At 45.3% G+C, this 15,490-nt stretch overlaps 1 protein-coding gene across 1 annotated transcript in view; it reads right to left on the reverse strand.

The window, feature by feature from the left end:
• cacna1ba (calcium channel, voltage-dependent, N type, alpha 1B subunit, a) overlaps positions 1–15,490 on the reverse strand; it is a 269,201-nt gene that overhangs the window by 18,902 nt on the left and 234,809 nt on the right. The window contains 5 exon segments of the mRNA XM_056281288.1: positions 330–454; positions 6,109–6,216; positions 8,850–8,955; positions 11,360–11,456; positions 12,776–12,903. Of these exon segments, the coding sequence (XP_056137263.1) occupies positions 330–454; positions 6,109–6,216; positions 8,850–8,955; positions 11,360–11,456; positions 12,776–12,903 (564 nt within the window).

A 15,490-nucleotide genomic window follows, 5' to 3' on the forward strand; every position in this document is an offset into this window, starting at 1 on the left:
TCACACCTGGCCCCAATCGGAGGCTGATGAGGAGCCCCAGGATAAAAGGCAGCCAGAGACAGCCGTCTGGGAGGGAGAGAGAAAGCTATAGTTGTGTTGGCTGCCCAGTGTAGGAGCCAACGAAGACGGGAGCCAGCCGGCTCAGACGAGGAGTACTACTCCTGGTGAACGTTGTTTTTCCGTTTGTCTTTTGAATAAATGCCCACAGCGGGCTCAACTTGCCGGCAGTCTGTTTCATTGTTGGGTCGGGTGCTAAGTTCCCCCGTGGTTGTCACAGTATACACTGCATGTGTATGTGGTGTGCATGCATCTGATGGTGTGAGTTATACCTGAGACCCTGATGCATTCTGCTGCTGTGGCTGCTGTTGCATCTGGAGCCTCCTGGCACGGTTCTGCTTGTAGTAATCAAAGATCATCAGGGCTGCGTAAACCTTCCCTACTGTCAGCTCATTGGCTGAGGGGAGAAGAGAAGAGAAGAGGAGAGGAGAGAAGAGAAGAGAAGTGTGGCTGAGAGAAAGGAGAAGTGGTTCTGCTTTCTGCTAAATCAATTATCTCCTCCATGGTCAGCTCTATTCATCTGGTAGTGTCTGTAGTGATTGGATTAAATTACAGTCAGTGATTAAAATGTACACTACCGTTCAAAAGTTTGGGATCACCCAAACAATTTTGTGTTTTCCATGAAAAGTCACACTTATTCACCACCATATGTTGTGAAATGAATAGAAAATAGAGTCAAGACATTGACAAGGTTAGAAATAATGATTTGTATTTGAAATAAGATTTTTTTTACATCAAACTTTGCTTTCGTCAAAGAATCCTCCATTTGCAGCAATTACAGCATTGCAGACCTTTGGTATTCTAGCTGTTAATTTGTTGAGGTAATCTGGAGAAATTGCACCCCACGCTTCCAGAAGCAGCTCCCACAAGTTGGATTGGTTGGATGGGCACTTCTTGCGTACCATACGGTCAAGCTGCTCCCACAACAGCTCAATGGGGTTCAGATCTGGTGACTGCGCTGGCCACTCCATTACCGATAGAATACCAGCTGCCTGCTTCTGCTCTAAATAGTTCTTGCACAATTTGGAGGTGTGTTTAGGGTCATTGTCCTGTAGTAGGATGAAATTGGCTCCAATCAAGCGCTGTCCACTGGGTATGGCATGGCGTCGCAAAATGGAGTGATAGCCTTCCTTATTCAGAATCCCTTTTACCCTGTACAAATCTCCCACCTTACCAGCACCAAAGCAACCCCAGACCATCACATTACCTCCACCATGCTTAACAGATGGCGTCAGGCATTCTTCCAGCATCTTTTCATTTGTTCTGCGTCTCACAAACGTTCTTCTTTGTGATCCAAACACCTCAAACTTGGATTCATCCGTCCACAACACTTTTTTCCAGTCTTCCTCTGTCCAATGTCTGTGTTCTTTTGCCCATCTTAATCTTTTTCTTTTATTGGTCAGTCTCAGATATGGCTTTTTCTTTGCCACTCTGCCCTGAAGCCCAGAATCCCGCAGCCGCCTCTTCACTGTAGATGTTGACACTGGTGTTTTGCGGGTACTATTTAATGAAGATGCCAGTTGGGGACCTGTGAGGCGTCTCTTTCTCAAACTAGAGACTCTAATGTACTTATCTTCTTGCTCAGTTGTGCAACGCGGCCTCCCACTTCTTTTTCTACTCTGGTTAGAGCCTGTTTGTGCTGTCCTCTGAAGGGAGTAGTACACACCGGTGTAGGAAATCTTCAATTTCTTAGCAATTTCTCGCATGGAGTAGCCTTCATTTCTAAGAACAAGAATAGACTGTCGAGTTTCAGATGAAAGTTCTCTTTTTCTGGCCATTTTGAGCGTTTAATTGACCCCACAAATGTGATGCTCCAGAAACTCAATCTGCTCAAAGGAAGGTCAGTTTTGTAGCTTCTGTAACGAGCTAAACTGTTTTCAGATGTGTGAACATGATTGCACAAGGGTTTTCTAATCATCAATTAGCCTTCTGAGCCAATGAGCAAACACATTGTACCATTAGAACACTGGAGTGATAGTTGCTTGAAATGGGCCTCTATACACCTATGTAGATATTGCACCAAAAACCAGACATTTGCAGCTAGAATAGTCATTTACCACATTAGCAATGTATAGAGTGTATTTCTTTAAAGTTAAGACTAGTTTAAAGTTATCTTCATTGAACAGTAGAGTGCTTTTCCTTCAAAAATATGGACATTTCAATGTGATCCCAAACTTTTGAACGGTAGTGTATTTTCAAGGTTAACTGAAAAAAATCCATAACTATTTGTGAATACATTTAAGAGGTATAAAAAACTACAAAAACACATATATTCGACATATCCAACAAAAAAAAAAAAATGTTTTTTTTTAAATTTCACTGTCCAAGACAACGAACGCAAGGATGACTGTTGGAACTGCAGGCCTGCATGGGCTAGCAGTTAGCTTAGCCTTCCCCGCTTCCGCATCCTGTCAGACCGCCCTCGGTGTTTCCTCCTCGGACGCAGGGCCGTGGTCCCTGGGCCCACAGGACGCGGCAGACCAGGCTCCCTAAGCCGATCTAATGCCAGCTCTCCCAGCCAGACACCTTCAACACACCACTCTGCACGATGACACCAAAAACATGGTCAACGATAGGCAAGGCTGCTGCCAGACCGCCCTCGGTGTTATCGGAACTGCCGGTCTGCATGGGCTAGCAATTAGCTTAGCCTGCCCCACTTCCGCTTCCCTGTCAGACCACCCTTGGTGTTTCCTTTTTGAGCACAGCTCCAGGCAGGGCCGTGGTCCCTGGGGCCATAGGGACGCAGCAGACCAAGCTCTCCCAGCCATCAAAGACACAAACTTAGATGTAGACAAAGACACTCCATGGATGGTACTGGGTGAGGCCGCTGCAAACCTTAGTTCGTGCTGCCATCTTCCCACACCAGTACTGGGTGAGACTGCTGCAAACGTGAGTTCACGCTGTCATCTTCCCACACTGGAAGCGGCTATGCCCTGAGTTGCCAGTTGATTAGGTATACCCCCCACCTTCACACAAATGATACATTCCAACAAGTCACACGTCAAGTAACTAGCTAATTTAGACGATGTTACGTTACGTTGCTATGTTCTGACTTCCACTCCCCCAGCTTCAGAGTGGTTTACATCTCCATAGTAACAGCAGCACGTGGTACATCACAGTAGTACATCACAAACACAAAATCTAAAAAGCGAAGTTGAAATTAGACTGACTCATGGCTTCAACAGGAGCATATGCCATCATTTCAAAATCTTGTAGCTCATCGTATGTCTGCCTCACTCCGTTAACACATAATAGCTAACAATCCAATTCCCATTGGTCACTATAAATGGGCTTTTTACATCCGGAACCGGGCTTTTCAACTCTATAGCCCTGATGAATAGCCTTGACAGGACCGCTGGACATTTTACAGAAACATCCTACTGTCCTAAATGTTTCTTAAGTGACATCCTATTATAAAACATCTCGCCGAGTCCTGAATCAAGGCTATGCAGTCAGCAGATTGTTTTAAGAGACAAGATCACTGATGCCAGAACTAGTTAACAACTGGCTTCACCAATCGTCATGCTAGTGATGACAGTGCTTATGAATATTCATGATCAAATCTGCATTCCCCCACCAAATGGTTCACAATTTCATGAATATATGAGCATAGAAAGGCATATCATCTGATCCACAATCTCCTAATGTCCTCCAAACTACAATAATAATAATAATTAAAAAAATCCTTCTTACAGAGTCGATTTTACAGAAAAGTCTCCATCTATCCATTATTCAAGCCACTTATCCCAATTGGGGTCACGGGATGCTGGAGCCTATCCCAGCAGTCATTGGGTGGCGGGTAGGGAGACACCCTGGACAGGCCGCCAGTCCATCACAGGGCCAACACATTCATACCTAGGGACAATTTAGTATGGCCAATTCACCTGACCTACATGTGTTTGGACTTAGGGAGGAAACCAGAACACCCACAGGAAACCCACGCAGACATGGGGAGAACATGCAAACTCCACACAGAAGACACCTGGGATGACCCCCAAGGTAGGACAACCCCAGGGTTCGAGCCCAGGACCTTCTTGCTGTGAGGCGACCGCGCTAACAACTGCACTACTGTGCTACCCCTAAAGGGCCTGAGCTGGATTCAAACCCTGGCTGCTGCGGTAAAGACTCAGCCTTATGTGGTATGCGCTCTACCAGGTGAGCCACCAGGGTGCTGGTATTGATCCAAACAGCCAAATTTCCACGAAGCACAAAACTCAAGACAAAGAAAAGTCTCTATTCTTCCCCACCATTCATCCTTGTCTGTTTAGCCTGCTTTTAGATCCCCTTGGAGTTAGCTTCAGATAGTCATGTCAGCAGAACATCTCTGGTTGAGGATTCAAAAAAAGTTGCCTGATCGAACAAATCCAGGTTCTTTTTGCATCATGTTGATGGAAGGATCAGAATTGGTGCAAGCACCTTGAGTCCATGGAGCCATCCTGTTTGCTGTCAACAGTGCAGGCAGGTGGTGGCAGTGTAATGGTGTAGGGAATGTTTCCCTTGCACACATTAAGGCCCCTGATATCCACTTAAGAATGTCTGAATAGCACAGCGTATCATCACTGACCCAAATTCATCCCTTCACAGAGACAGATTATCCATATTCGGATGGATACTTCCTTTGGGATGAGGTGGAAAGGGCTGTACGCAGCAAGACTATGCAGCTGTCCAATTTGCAGCTACTGCCCAACGCAATCATTCCCTAATGATGCAACATTCCTACACAACGCATCAAGCATCTTGTAGAATCCAAGCCCAGACGAATTCACACTGTTCTGAAGGCCAAAGGAGACTCAACACGGTACTAGATAGTACCTAATAAGCTGGGAACTAACAATTTGTCTAAACTTGTTTGATCCAAGCATTGCATAAAGAAACATGAATAACCTTAACAAATGGTGATTCAAAAGTCATGGAGCTAAAACACTTCTGAATGGCAAAGTGTGTAGTGGGGCTTCTGACACTGGCAAACACGAACAAACAGACACAAATAAAATGTGTTGTTTATAAGGTATAGCCAGGATGCTAAAACATACCAATCCTCTATGTTTAACATTAGTAAATTACTAATTCTCATTAATATCAGAGTGTGTCAGCCACATATATAGACACTGACATGGCTGAAATAACAGGCCTGCAATACATGTAGGAGACTTGGTTCAGCGGTGACACCAAAATATGTGGATGGTGTGGATAAGCGTGCACCTTGCTTGCCTATTTTCTTCCACCATTTTTCCCTTTTCATTTTTTAAAGAGTCTATGAATAGAAGCTGTAATTTTTATTCTATGCACTAAGCTGCTAAGCCAGTAATTGCCTTATTTTTCCCTAACCTAAACCTTAACCTCAGCAGAGACCAGGGATCTCATGTAGCGATCGTTACTATAGGCAAATTTGTGCATACACACCCATGGAATTTTTTAGCCCTCAAGATTGTCTGACAGTCAGCAGCAAAGCATGATGGTTATTTGTAATTCCTTCCTCCTAACATCTATTGTCTACTTCTTGCAACAAGCAATCACTCAGGCCTGCAAAGACATCAGTGTTAGCCAATCGGTGTCTAAATTCAGGGTTTACCCAGGTTCTACACTGGTCTGAGACAAACTTCAGGGCTAAAAAATCCCATGGGTGTGTACGCACAAATGTGCCCATAGTAACGATTGATACATGAGACCCCCGGTGTGGTACTCATGAAATATCTTTCTGCCGTTATAGTGTGAGCCTACTGAACCACGTTGGAGTCTCTTCTCAAGTGTTTCAGGAACCCATTAGATCCAATCGCTGTGGGCCTAGGAAGTGAGGTGTTCATGAAACATGGTGTCTCCATGGCAACAGGGTTAACCCCACCCTCGCCTCTTAGCTTAAGACATCACCCATTTCCTCAGTAAAAGTTGGGTCTCAGCAGCTTCTTGAATCAGTTATAAAAAGAATCTTTTAGCTTCATTTAGGAGTACGATGAAATACTTCATTAACATGGCTCAGAACTGATTTATGAACCAAAGCTTTTAAACTCTGCAGCTTGGCCAAAGAGGGCTAACTCTTATAAGAGAGCTTACGCTTGTGTGGTGTGACCAGCAGGTCCATAGTCTTCTGCGAGAGGCTGGGCCACACTGTGGACAGCTCCTTCTTTAACCCAGCATCAGACAGACGCTGGGCCACTATGCCTGTGGAGCCACATATAGAACAAACACAATACCAATGGGTAACTTCTGGTTTTATGATAAAATGCAATCAAGGCCTGGAAATAAGCTGCTCCTGGATTGAGGCGCAAAAGTCCTCATTAAAAGTGCCGATTGAGCAGCAATGCTGGAGTGAAACAGTACACCAGACACTAAAGTGTAGCACAGAGTCTTCTAATGAGTCCAAATGGGACCCACATTAACCCGTTAAAGCTCTGTGGAGAGAAGAAAATTAGCTGGGTCCAAAACACACCTGACAGTGTGGCTGGGAATAGTTGGCTGGTAAAAGTAACATTTTAATAACAATGAAGACTTTCTGTCTTTATGTATGCACAATAATCCAGGTAAGGAAATCACAGCAACCTGAACCAGTTCCTCAGGACACAACATTTAGTGGAAGAAATGCTCACTCACCCAAGTCACTTTGTCAGTCCCAGCTGACTGCAGGTATCCCCAACCTTTAAACAATACAGCTGCGGAATGACCGAAACCGGGACAGTTGTGTCACAGCCGAAACCAGCGATTGGTTTCATATGCAAATTGCCGTGACCATTAATTAGAGTTAAAATGGGCCATGTACTATTCACAGAGGATTGGGGAATAGGTGCAATCATACTCAAGGATTTTGTGGTTAAGGAATCAGGAACAATTTATTGTCATTTCTTACATGTACTTGCATAAACAAAGAAACGAAATTTCGTTTCTCCCAGCCCACATTAGTGCACCCCAAGGATCGGGTCCCCCAGCACAAACAGAGCAATATAGTGTATGCTGTTAAGTGCCAGGAGGATTGTTGTGACTTGTACATTGGGGAAATTCAAACAGACGCTGGCCAAGAGGGTGGCACAACACAGAACAGCTAAAACGTCAGGCCAGGACTCCACAGTCTACACCATCTACAGGCCAGTGGCCACTCTTTCAAGGAAGAGGAGGTGCACATCGTTGATAGGGAGGAACGCTGGTTTGAATGGAGAGTCAAAGAGGTCATCTATGTGAAGTCCTCAGTCCTCTGCAAATAGTACAGGTGGCCATTTCAGCTCTAATTAATGGTCACGGCAATTTGCATATTAAATCAATCGCTGGTTTCAGTTGTGATGCAACTGTGCCGTTTTTGGTCATTATGCCACTGTATTGCTTATAAGGGTGGGGATACCTGCAGTCAGCTGAGACTGATGAAGTTACTTAGATGAGTGATGACATGTTTCTCCCACTAAACGTTGTATCCTTAGGAACTGATTCAAATTTCTGGGACTTTCTGTTTGAGTGGTTATGAATTTTCTTTGGCTTGCTTTGATACACCTGAGCAAATCCTCACTACTGTTACAAAATCTTTACCATTTCAAATGTAGGGTTTAATTTTCAGTGCTGCTGTTTAAGTGGATATCTTACATTTCCTTCAAGTAACAAAAATGTTAAATGTCCCCAGGACCTGTAAAATCTCACTCACATTACATTGTTAAATAAAGTTCATAATAATTATTTAAGTCAAGAAGAGCATAGTATCAATGCAAAAATATTAAAAACCTTGAAAAGGTGGCTATTTGGACATACGGTGAATTGATCTGACAGAAACTGGGGATCTTTGTCAAGGTGAGAGCTGTTCATCATGAATAATGAACTGTGTCTACTTTTCTAGCCATCTATCCAATACCAAGTAAGCTAAGAAAATTATGTTTGGTATTTTATCCTAAACAGGATTCTTTCCCATTTTCAAGTCTTAAATTAACAGACTTTTTCCAGAAACTTTTTTCCGACCTTGTCCTCCAGACTTGGAGATACAGTCCTAGTGCCTAAAAGCAATAATGAACATTACTTATAATTTTTTTTCCCCAATTGTATCTGGCCAATTACCCCACTCTTCCGGGCTGTCCCGGTCGCTGCGCCAGCCCCTCTGCCGATCAGGGGGAGGGCTTCAGACTACCACATGCCTCCTCCGATACATGTGGAGTTGCCAGCCGCTTCTTTTCACCTGGCTGTGAAAAGGGGGGGAACGTAGCACGATCACACTATTCCCCCGTTTCCCCTCCTTCCCGAACAGGCGCCCCAACCAACCAGCGACCAGGACACATACCCACATCCAGCTTCCCACCCGCAGACACGGACAACTGTGTCTGTAGGGACGCCTGACCAAGCCGGAGGCAACACGAGGATTCGAACCGGGATCTCCGTGTTGGTAGACAACGGAATAGACCGCTATGCTACCCCGACGCTCCCATTATTTATCATTTTTAACTGGGAATTGGGTCCTGTAGTTTCAATTGGGTCACATGCGGGTTTAATTAATTAAAGATACCGTGCTATTCCATTTTCATCTCTCTATAACTGAGTTAAGAAAAGTGCTTTACAGATAAAGTTATGATCATGATTATTATAGATATCTAATAAGACTGTTGAGGTGCTGGGAGCTTACACTCATTGAACAACAAGACAAATGATTCAGCTGTGAAACAACAGGAGCATGCCATTACAGTTAATGTCCAATTTTTCATCACTTCCATACCTTTTCAGAACTGGAAATTAATCAAATCATTTCCCATACTTCTAAGGCCTGTGAAAGAACCCTGTTTCAAGAATATCAGGGGGCCGAAAACCACTTGAAGGGTGTACGCAAGTCTGACCTGAGGCAAGTTTTATCTCCAGGGCGGTGCGGATTAGGGCCATCAGGGTGGAGGTGAAGTGGACTGTGTTGTCATCAGCGATGGGCATGTTCATCTTGACTAGCCGCTGAAGGAGAGGAGAAGGGGAGTGGATGATGAAACAAGTTACTTCACTCATTTACAGTAAAGAGCCCACTCCAGACCATACAAGTCAACCCAGAGAAATCAGTCTGTGTGCTGCTTGAACCAACAGAATTCACGAGTCATTTCCAGTATGTTCTTTTTGCTATTCATATTCACTTTGATCGTGTGACTGAGAACTGCTTTGCCACGTTATGATGAAGATGCATACTTTTGGCCACCTTGCGGTCAGGTCAAGCAAAATTAGCTCAGCACACAAAGAGTCTTCTCGTCAGGAACAAAGAGACAAACGAGACATTCACATTCACTGCTATTAGCTACAGTATGCACTATGCTGCAAGTCAAAGTGCATCGGTGCAAGACTGACATTGACTGAAAAGAAGGTGAGAGAGGGCGTGTACGCATAACCATGGAGGTGCCTCAACAGTCGCAGGAGCTCGACTCTGTGGTTGCCATCCTAGCAAACATCAACTTGAGGTTGAGAAGAAGGCAGTACTCTACATCTTAAGTGGCAAGCTATTGATGGAGACACTGTAGCCTCCGCAAGAAGACTCAGTACATGTGGGTATAATGGCACCAATAGTACATGCATACATGATGCTGTGTGGTTTCTGCTATAGAGTTGAGCTCCCCTGAACACAAAAAAAGCATTCACCTATGTGTACTAATCAGTGGCAGTGCAAAAGTAAGACAGACCAGACTCAGAATGAGATGGGGAGGGCTCAGACACCCCCCTCCCACACACACACACACACACACACACACATATGCACACACAGTTTCAAACAGAGACACATGTGCACAAGGGCTGCACCAGTGAATAAAAAAGATACTAAATCGTAAAAATTAACAATTAAGATTTTTTAGATCGCAAGAGGGAGCCATTATGTCTTAGACTGAGAAGTGTGTCAGACAGCTTTCGAAACAAGCTGCTACTGTACAAAAAGCATGTCTACATAAACGAGCTGCATTTTGTAGAGGAGCTTTTCATTTCCCTCTGAGAAAATCTTAAGCAGTAATAGAATCCCATGAATTTTTTTGGGGGGAGGGGGGATCTCCCCCTTTTTTTCTCCCCAATTGTACCCAGCCAATTACCCCACTCTTCCGAGCCGTCCCGGTCTCAGCTCCACTCCCTCTGCCGATCCGGGGAGGGCTGCAGACTACTACGTCTCCTCCGATACATGTGGAGTCGCCAGCCGCTTCTTTTCACCTGACAGTGAGGAGTTTCACCAGGGGGACGTACCGCGTGGGAGGATCGCGCTATTCCCCCCAGCCCCCCCGAACAGACGCCCTGACCGACCAGAGGAGGCGCTAGTGCAGCGATCAGGACACATACCCACATCCGGCTTCCCACCCGCAGACACGGCCAATTGTGTCTGTAGGGACACCCGACCAAGCCGGAGGTAACACGGGGATTCAAACGGGTGATCTTTGTGTTGATAGGCAATGGAATAGACCGCCATGCTACCCAGATGCCCCGAATTCCATGACTTTTTTATACTTGTTTTAAATGCTGAAAAAGACTTACATAATAGTATCAGCAAAAATATAACAAAATATCCAAAAATACACACCTAAAGTTTTTGTTGTTGATATTGTGCAGGCCTAACATTCATCATCTCTCTCTCTCCCTCTCACACACACACACACACACACACACACACACACACACACACACAAACATACACACACTCACATCCACTGACGGGTAGACAGAGGTTATGAGAGAGAGGATGAGAGGGAATGGAAAGCAGATATAGAATCACAGAGAGGAACGCATACAAGTACTTCTCCCACAGAAAAGCAACAGAAGCCACACGCACACACACACACCCACACCCACACACACCCACACACAGCTCCACAAAACAAAAGTCTAACGAAGCACAACCATTCCAGGGATGTAGGGGAAACGTAAGGTAGTAGACTAATAGCTCATTGACAGACAGCACCGTGCTGGTCTACTGCCATCTAAATGACTTGCTGTGTTGTGTTCATTAAGTATTATAAACAGTACGGACTCATTATTCTTATTTCTAAAGAAAAGTATAATAAAAAAATCCTTAAAAACTGAGTATTTTCTGCAGATGTTTACCCTGTAACAGACCCCAGTATTACAAATATTCTGACCGCAACTTCTCCCATACAATTTGTAATGGGTAATACACCACGCCAGCTTAGCTTTCTCCAAATCAAAGCGCTATGCCCAAAGAAACAGGGTGGGGGTGGGAGGGGGTAGGGGGCTTACGCTGAAAATATCGGAGTGCTAGCAAAACAAACAGAAGAAATGAGGGAACACTGCAGAGCGACAGACATTGGCTGGAAGTCAATCAATCAAAAGGGAGGGGGGGTTTGAGGGAGGTGGGGGGTGGAGGAGGAGGTGGGTCTACCTTGTAGGCGACTCTTGGTGGGCATTTCTTTCCCAAACCTAAGGGTGGGGACATGTGGAGCAGCATCTGATACATATCGAGGTACTTGATACGGCCACTTCACAGGGTAGGAAAACCGACAACAACAACAACAAAAAGAAGAAAAAAACAAAACAAATAGAAAAGGATGGGGAGTTAGAGAAACAGGGAGAGGGAACAAAAGGGAGAAAAACCAAAACAAGAGGAATGTAAAAGGAAAAAAAAACATAAAAAACCCAAACAAACAACAAAGAAAAAACAGAAATCTGTTGTTATTTAGATTTCCAAAAAGTGAGATGAATGTGGATGCCATCCTCGGCTGCTTTGGGGAGGGCGGGTGAGCGCGGGGATGCATCGCTGTGGAGCTCAGGATCCCTGAGAGAAAACATGGGATGGTAGATGGTGAGATCTGGGGGGTGGGGGTGGGGTAAGGACGGGGAAGGGGGGGTGGTTGATACACAGGATGCTGATGATATGGGGGAGATGAGAGCATCGGAACAAGGGATGCCTGCCTCGTGCATGCTCGCAGACATCCCACTTAGTGTTTCACCAGGTGCACAGAGACAAAGTTTTCAATGCCTGCCATCGGCCTTTTTGTTCTGGCGTTCCAGAGCCTTCCTTTCTCTTATGAGCGTCTTTCTTAAATAAGCCATGATCTAAGCCTCGTGCCTATTAAGGCCTTCGAGCCAACTCACATGTTTTCTTTGCTGGATGTAACAATCAACGTTTGTTTTTTGTTGTTTTTTTTATCTCATGAGTAAACATTTGCTGGTTCTTAGTTAGTTTTCCATCCAACTGTACAAAGAGAGAGGGAGGAGAAGAAAGTGCACACCATCTAACCAGAGCAGATGGTGCAGAGAGCAGGCATGGCAGGTGGCATGTCGGGACAATGCCATGGCTTTGAAAGCTTTGTTTCCACCCTGGCGTGGTTAACCAAAGCCAGTCAGACTGGAAGGGTGGGTGCTAGTGTGTAGGCGAGTTCATTGGTGCACAGCCATTCAGTTAAAACTCTCTTGGCATAGAGGTACACAAAGCACCCTAGTGACAGAAATGTCTAGTGGTTGCAAACCTTGTATGCTACCCTATTAGGGCAGTTCTTCCCTAAGCCAAGGGGGGGTGAGATAACACGTAACAAATTGTACATATCCTTATAGGAAATCCGTCCGCTGCGAAAAGAACAAGCAGATACATAAGCACAACGTTCAGGACAGCTTCAAGAGAACAATCATCATCAGTGGGCTGACTGCATTAAACAAGGTATGTGGGACAACGGCATCGGGCTCATTCAGTCACCACATTCACTGACTGGGAAGAGAGGGATTATCTTATGGACATGTACTTCCTCAACAGTACTCTCTGTTTTCCGGCCCAGCCAGCCAGAGGGAGGCAGACACATACCACGCAGCCGGGTCGTACTCAGCCCATACACGGATAAACTCATCCAGGTGGTGAGGCCCCAGTATGGAGGAGTCTCTGGTCAGGTACTCAAAGTTATCCATAATGACAGCCACAAACAGGTTTAGCATCTGGAAAAGAAATATAAGATGATTATACACCAACCCTGCATCAAACAGAAGTTACAGATCATTTAGGGGTTTGTAATAACAGGGATAACCCAGCCACTGAGGATGCATAAGCCAGTGCAATCTTAGTGCCGGTCCCAAGCCCGGATAAATGGGGAGGGTTGCGTCAGCAAGGGCATCCGACGTAAAATCTTTGCCAAACCAAATATGTGGACCATAAATAAGATTTCCATAACAGATCGGTCAAGGCCCGGGTTACCAAAAACCGCCACCGGTACTGTAGGCCAGCAGGGTGCTGGTGGAAACTATGCTACTGTTGGGCAACGGAGGAGAGGGGGAAGGCATGTCCAGAGGCAGCGAGAGAGGAGGAAGGGCAGGAGTGTGGAGGTGAGGGTCGGAACTTTGAATGTTGGCAGTATGACTGGTAAAGGGAGAGAGCTGGCTGATATGATGGAGAGAAGGAAGGTAGATATGCTGTGTGTGCAAGAGATCAGGTGGAAGGAGAGTAAGGCCAGGAGCATCGTAGGTAGTTTCAAACTCTTCTACCATGGTGTGAATGGCGGGAGAAATGGGGTAGGGGTAATTCTGAAGGAAGAGTATGTCAAGAGTGTGGTGGAGGTGAAGACAGTGTCGGACAGAGTGATGAGTATGAAGCTGGAAATCAAAGGTGCGATGATGAATGTTATCAGCGCATATGCCCCACAAGTTGGGTGTGAGATGGAAGAGAAAGAAGAATTCTGGAGTGAGTTGGATGAAGTGGTGAAGAGGGTACCCAAGGAGGAGAGAGTGGTGATTGGAGCGGACTTCAATGGACATGTTGGTGAAGGGAACAGAGGTGATTGGCAGGTATGGTGTCAAGGAGAAGAATGTGGAAGAACAGATTTTGGTGGATTTTGCGAAAAGGATGGAAATAGCTGTGGTGAATACATATTTCAAGAAGAGGGAGGAACACGGGGTGACATATAAGAGTGGAGGAAAGTGCACACAGGTGGACTATATGCAATCTGAAAGGGATTGGAAACTTCAAGGTGGTGACAGGGGGAGAACATAGCTAGGCAGCATCGGATGGTGGTCTGTAGGATGACTTTGGAGACCAGGAAGAGGAAGCGAGTGAAGGCAGAGCCAAAGATCAAATGGTGGAAGTTGAAGAAGGAAGAGTGTTGTGTGGAGTTCAGGGAGGAATTAAGACAGGCACTGGGTGGTAGTAAAGAATTTCTGTATGGCTGGGCAAACACTGCAAAAATAATGAGGGAGACAGCTAGGAAGGTACTTGGTGTGTCATCTGGACAGAGGAAGGAAGACAAGGAGATTTGGTGGTGGAATGGGGAAATACAGCAAACTATACAGAGAAAGAGGTTGGCAAAGAAGAAGTGGGATAGCCAGAGAGATGAAGAAAGTAGACAGGAGTACAAGAAGATGCAGCATAAAGTGAATAGAGAGGTGGCAAAGGCAAAGGAAAGGCGCATGGTGAGTTGTATGAGAGATTGGACACTAAGGAAGGAGAAAAGTACTTGTACTGATTGGCTAGACAGAGGGATCGAGCTGGGAAAGATGTGCAGCAGGTTAGGGCGATCAAGGATAGAGATGGAAATGTGCTGACAAGCGAGGATAGTGTGCCGAGAAGGTGGAAGGAGTACTTTGAGAGCTGATGAATGAAGAAAATGAGAGCAGGTTGGAGGAAGTGAGGGCAGCTATGAAGAGGATGAAGAGTGGAAAGGCAGTTGGTCCTGATGACATACCTGTGGAGGCATGGAGGTGTTTAGGAGAGATGGCAGTGGAGTTTTTAACTAGATTGTTTAACACAATCTTGGAAAGTGAGAGGATGCCTGAGGAGTGGAGATGAAGTATACTGGTACTGATTTCCAAGAATAAGGGCAATGTGCAGAACTGTAGCAACTACAGAGGTATAAAGTTGATCAGCCACAGCATGAAGAGATGGCAAAGAGTAATAGAAGCTAGGTTAAGAGGAAAGGTGATGATCAGCGAGCAGCAGTATGGTTTCATGCCATGAAAGAGCACCACAGATGTGATGTTTGCTTTGAGAATGTTAATGGAGAAGTATAGAGAAGGCCAGAAGGAGTTACATTGTGTCTTTGTGGATTGAGAGAAAGCATATGACAGGGTGCTGAGAGAGGAGGTGTGGTATTGTATGAGGAAGTCGAGAGTTGCAGAGAAGTATGTAGGAGTGGTGTAGGATATGTGTGAGGGCAGTGTGACAGTGGTGAGGTGTGTGGTTGGAATGACAGATGGGTTCAAGGTGGAGGTGGCATTACATTAAGGATCGGCTCTGAGCCCTTTCTTGTTTGCAATGGTGATGGACAGGTTGATGGACAAGATCAGGCAGGAGTCTCCATGGACTTTGATCTTTGAGGATGACATTGTGATCTGTAGTGAAAGTAGGGTGCAGGTTGAGGAGAGCCTGGAGAGGTGGAGTTATGCACTGGAGAGAAGAGGAATGAAAGTCAGTAGGAGAAAGACGGAATACATATGCATGAATGAGAGGGAGGACAGTGGAATGGTGAGGATACAAGGAGTAGAGATGACAAAGGTGTATGAGTTTAAATACTTGGAGTAAACGGTCCAAAGTAAC

This window comes from Lampris incognitus, chromosome 1, assembly GCF_029633865.1.
Source record: "Lampris incognitus isolate fLamInc1 chromosome 1, fLamInc1.hap2, whole genome shotgun sequence".
NCBI classification, from domain to species: Eukaryota; Metazoa; Chordata; class Actinopteri; order Lampriformes; family Lampridae; genus Lampris; species Lampris incognitus.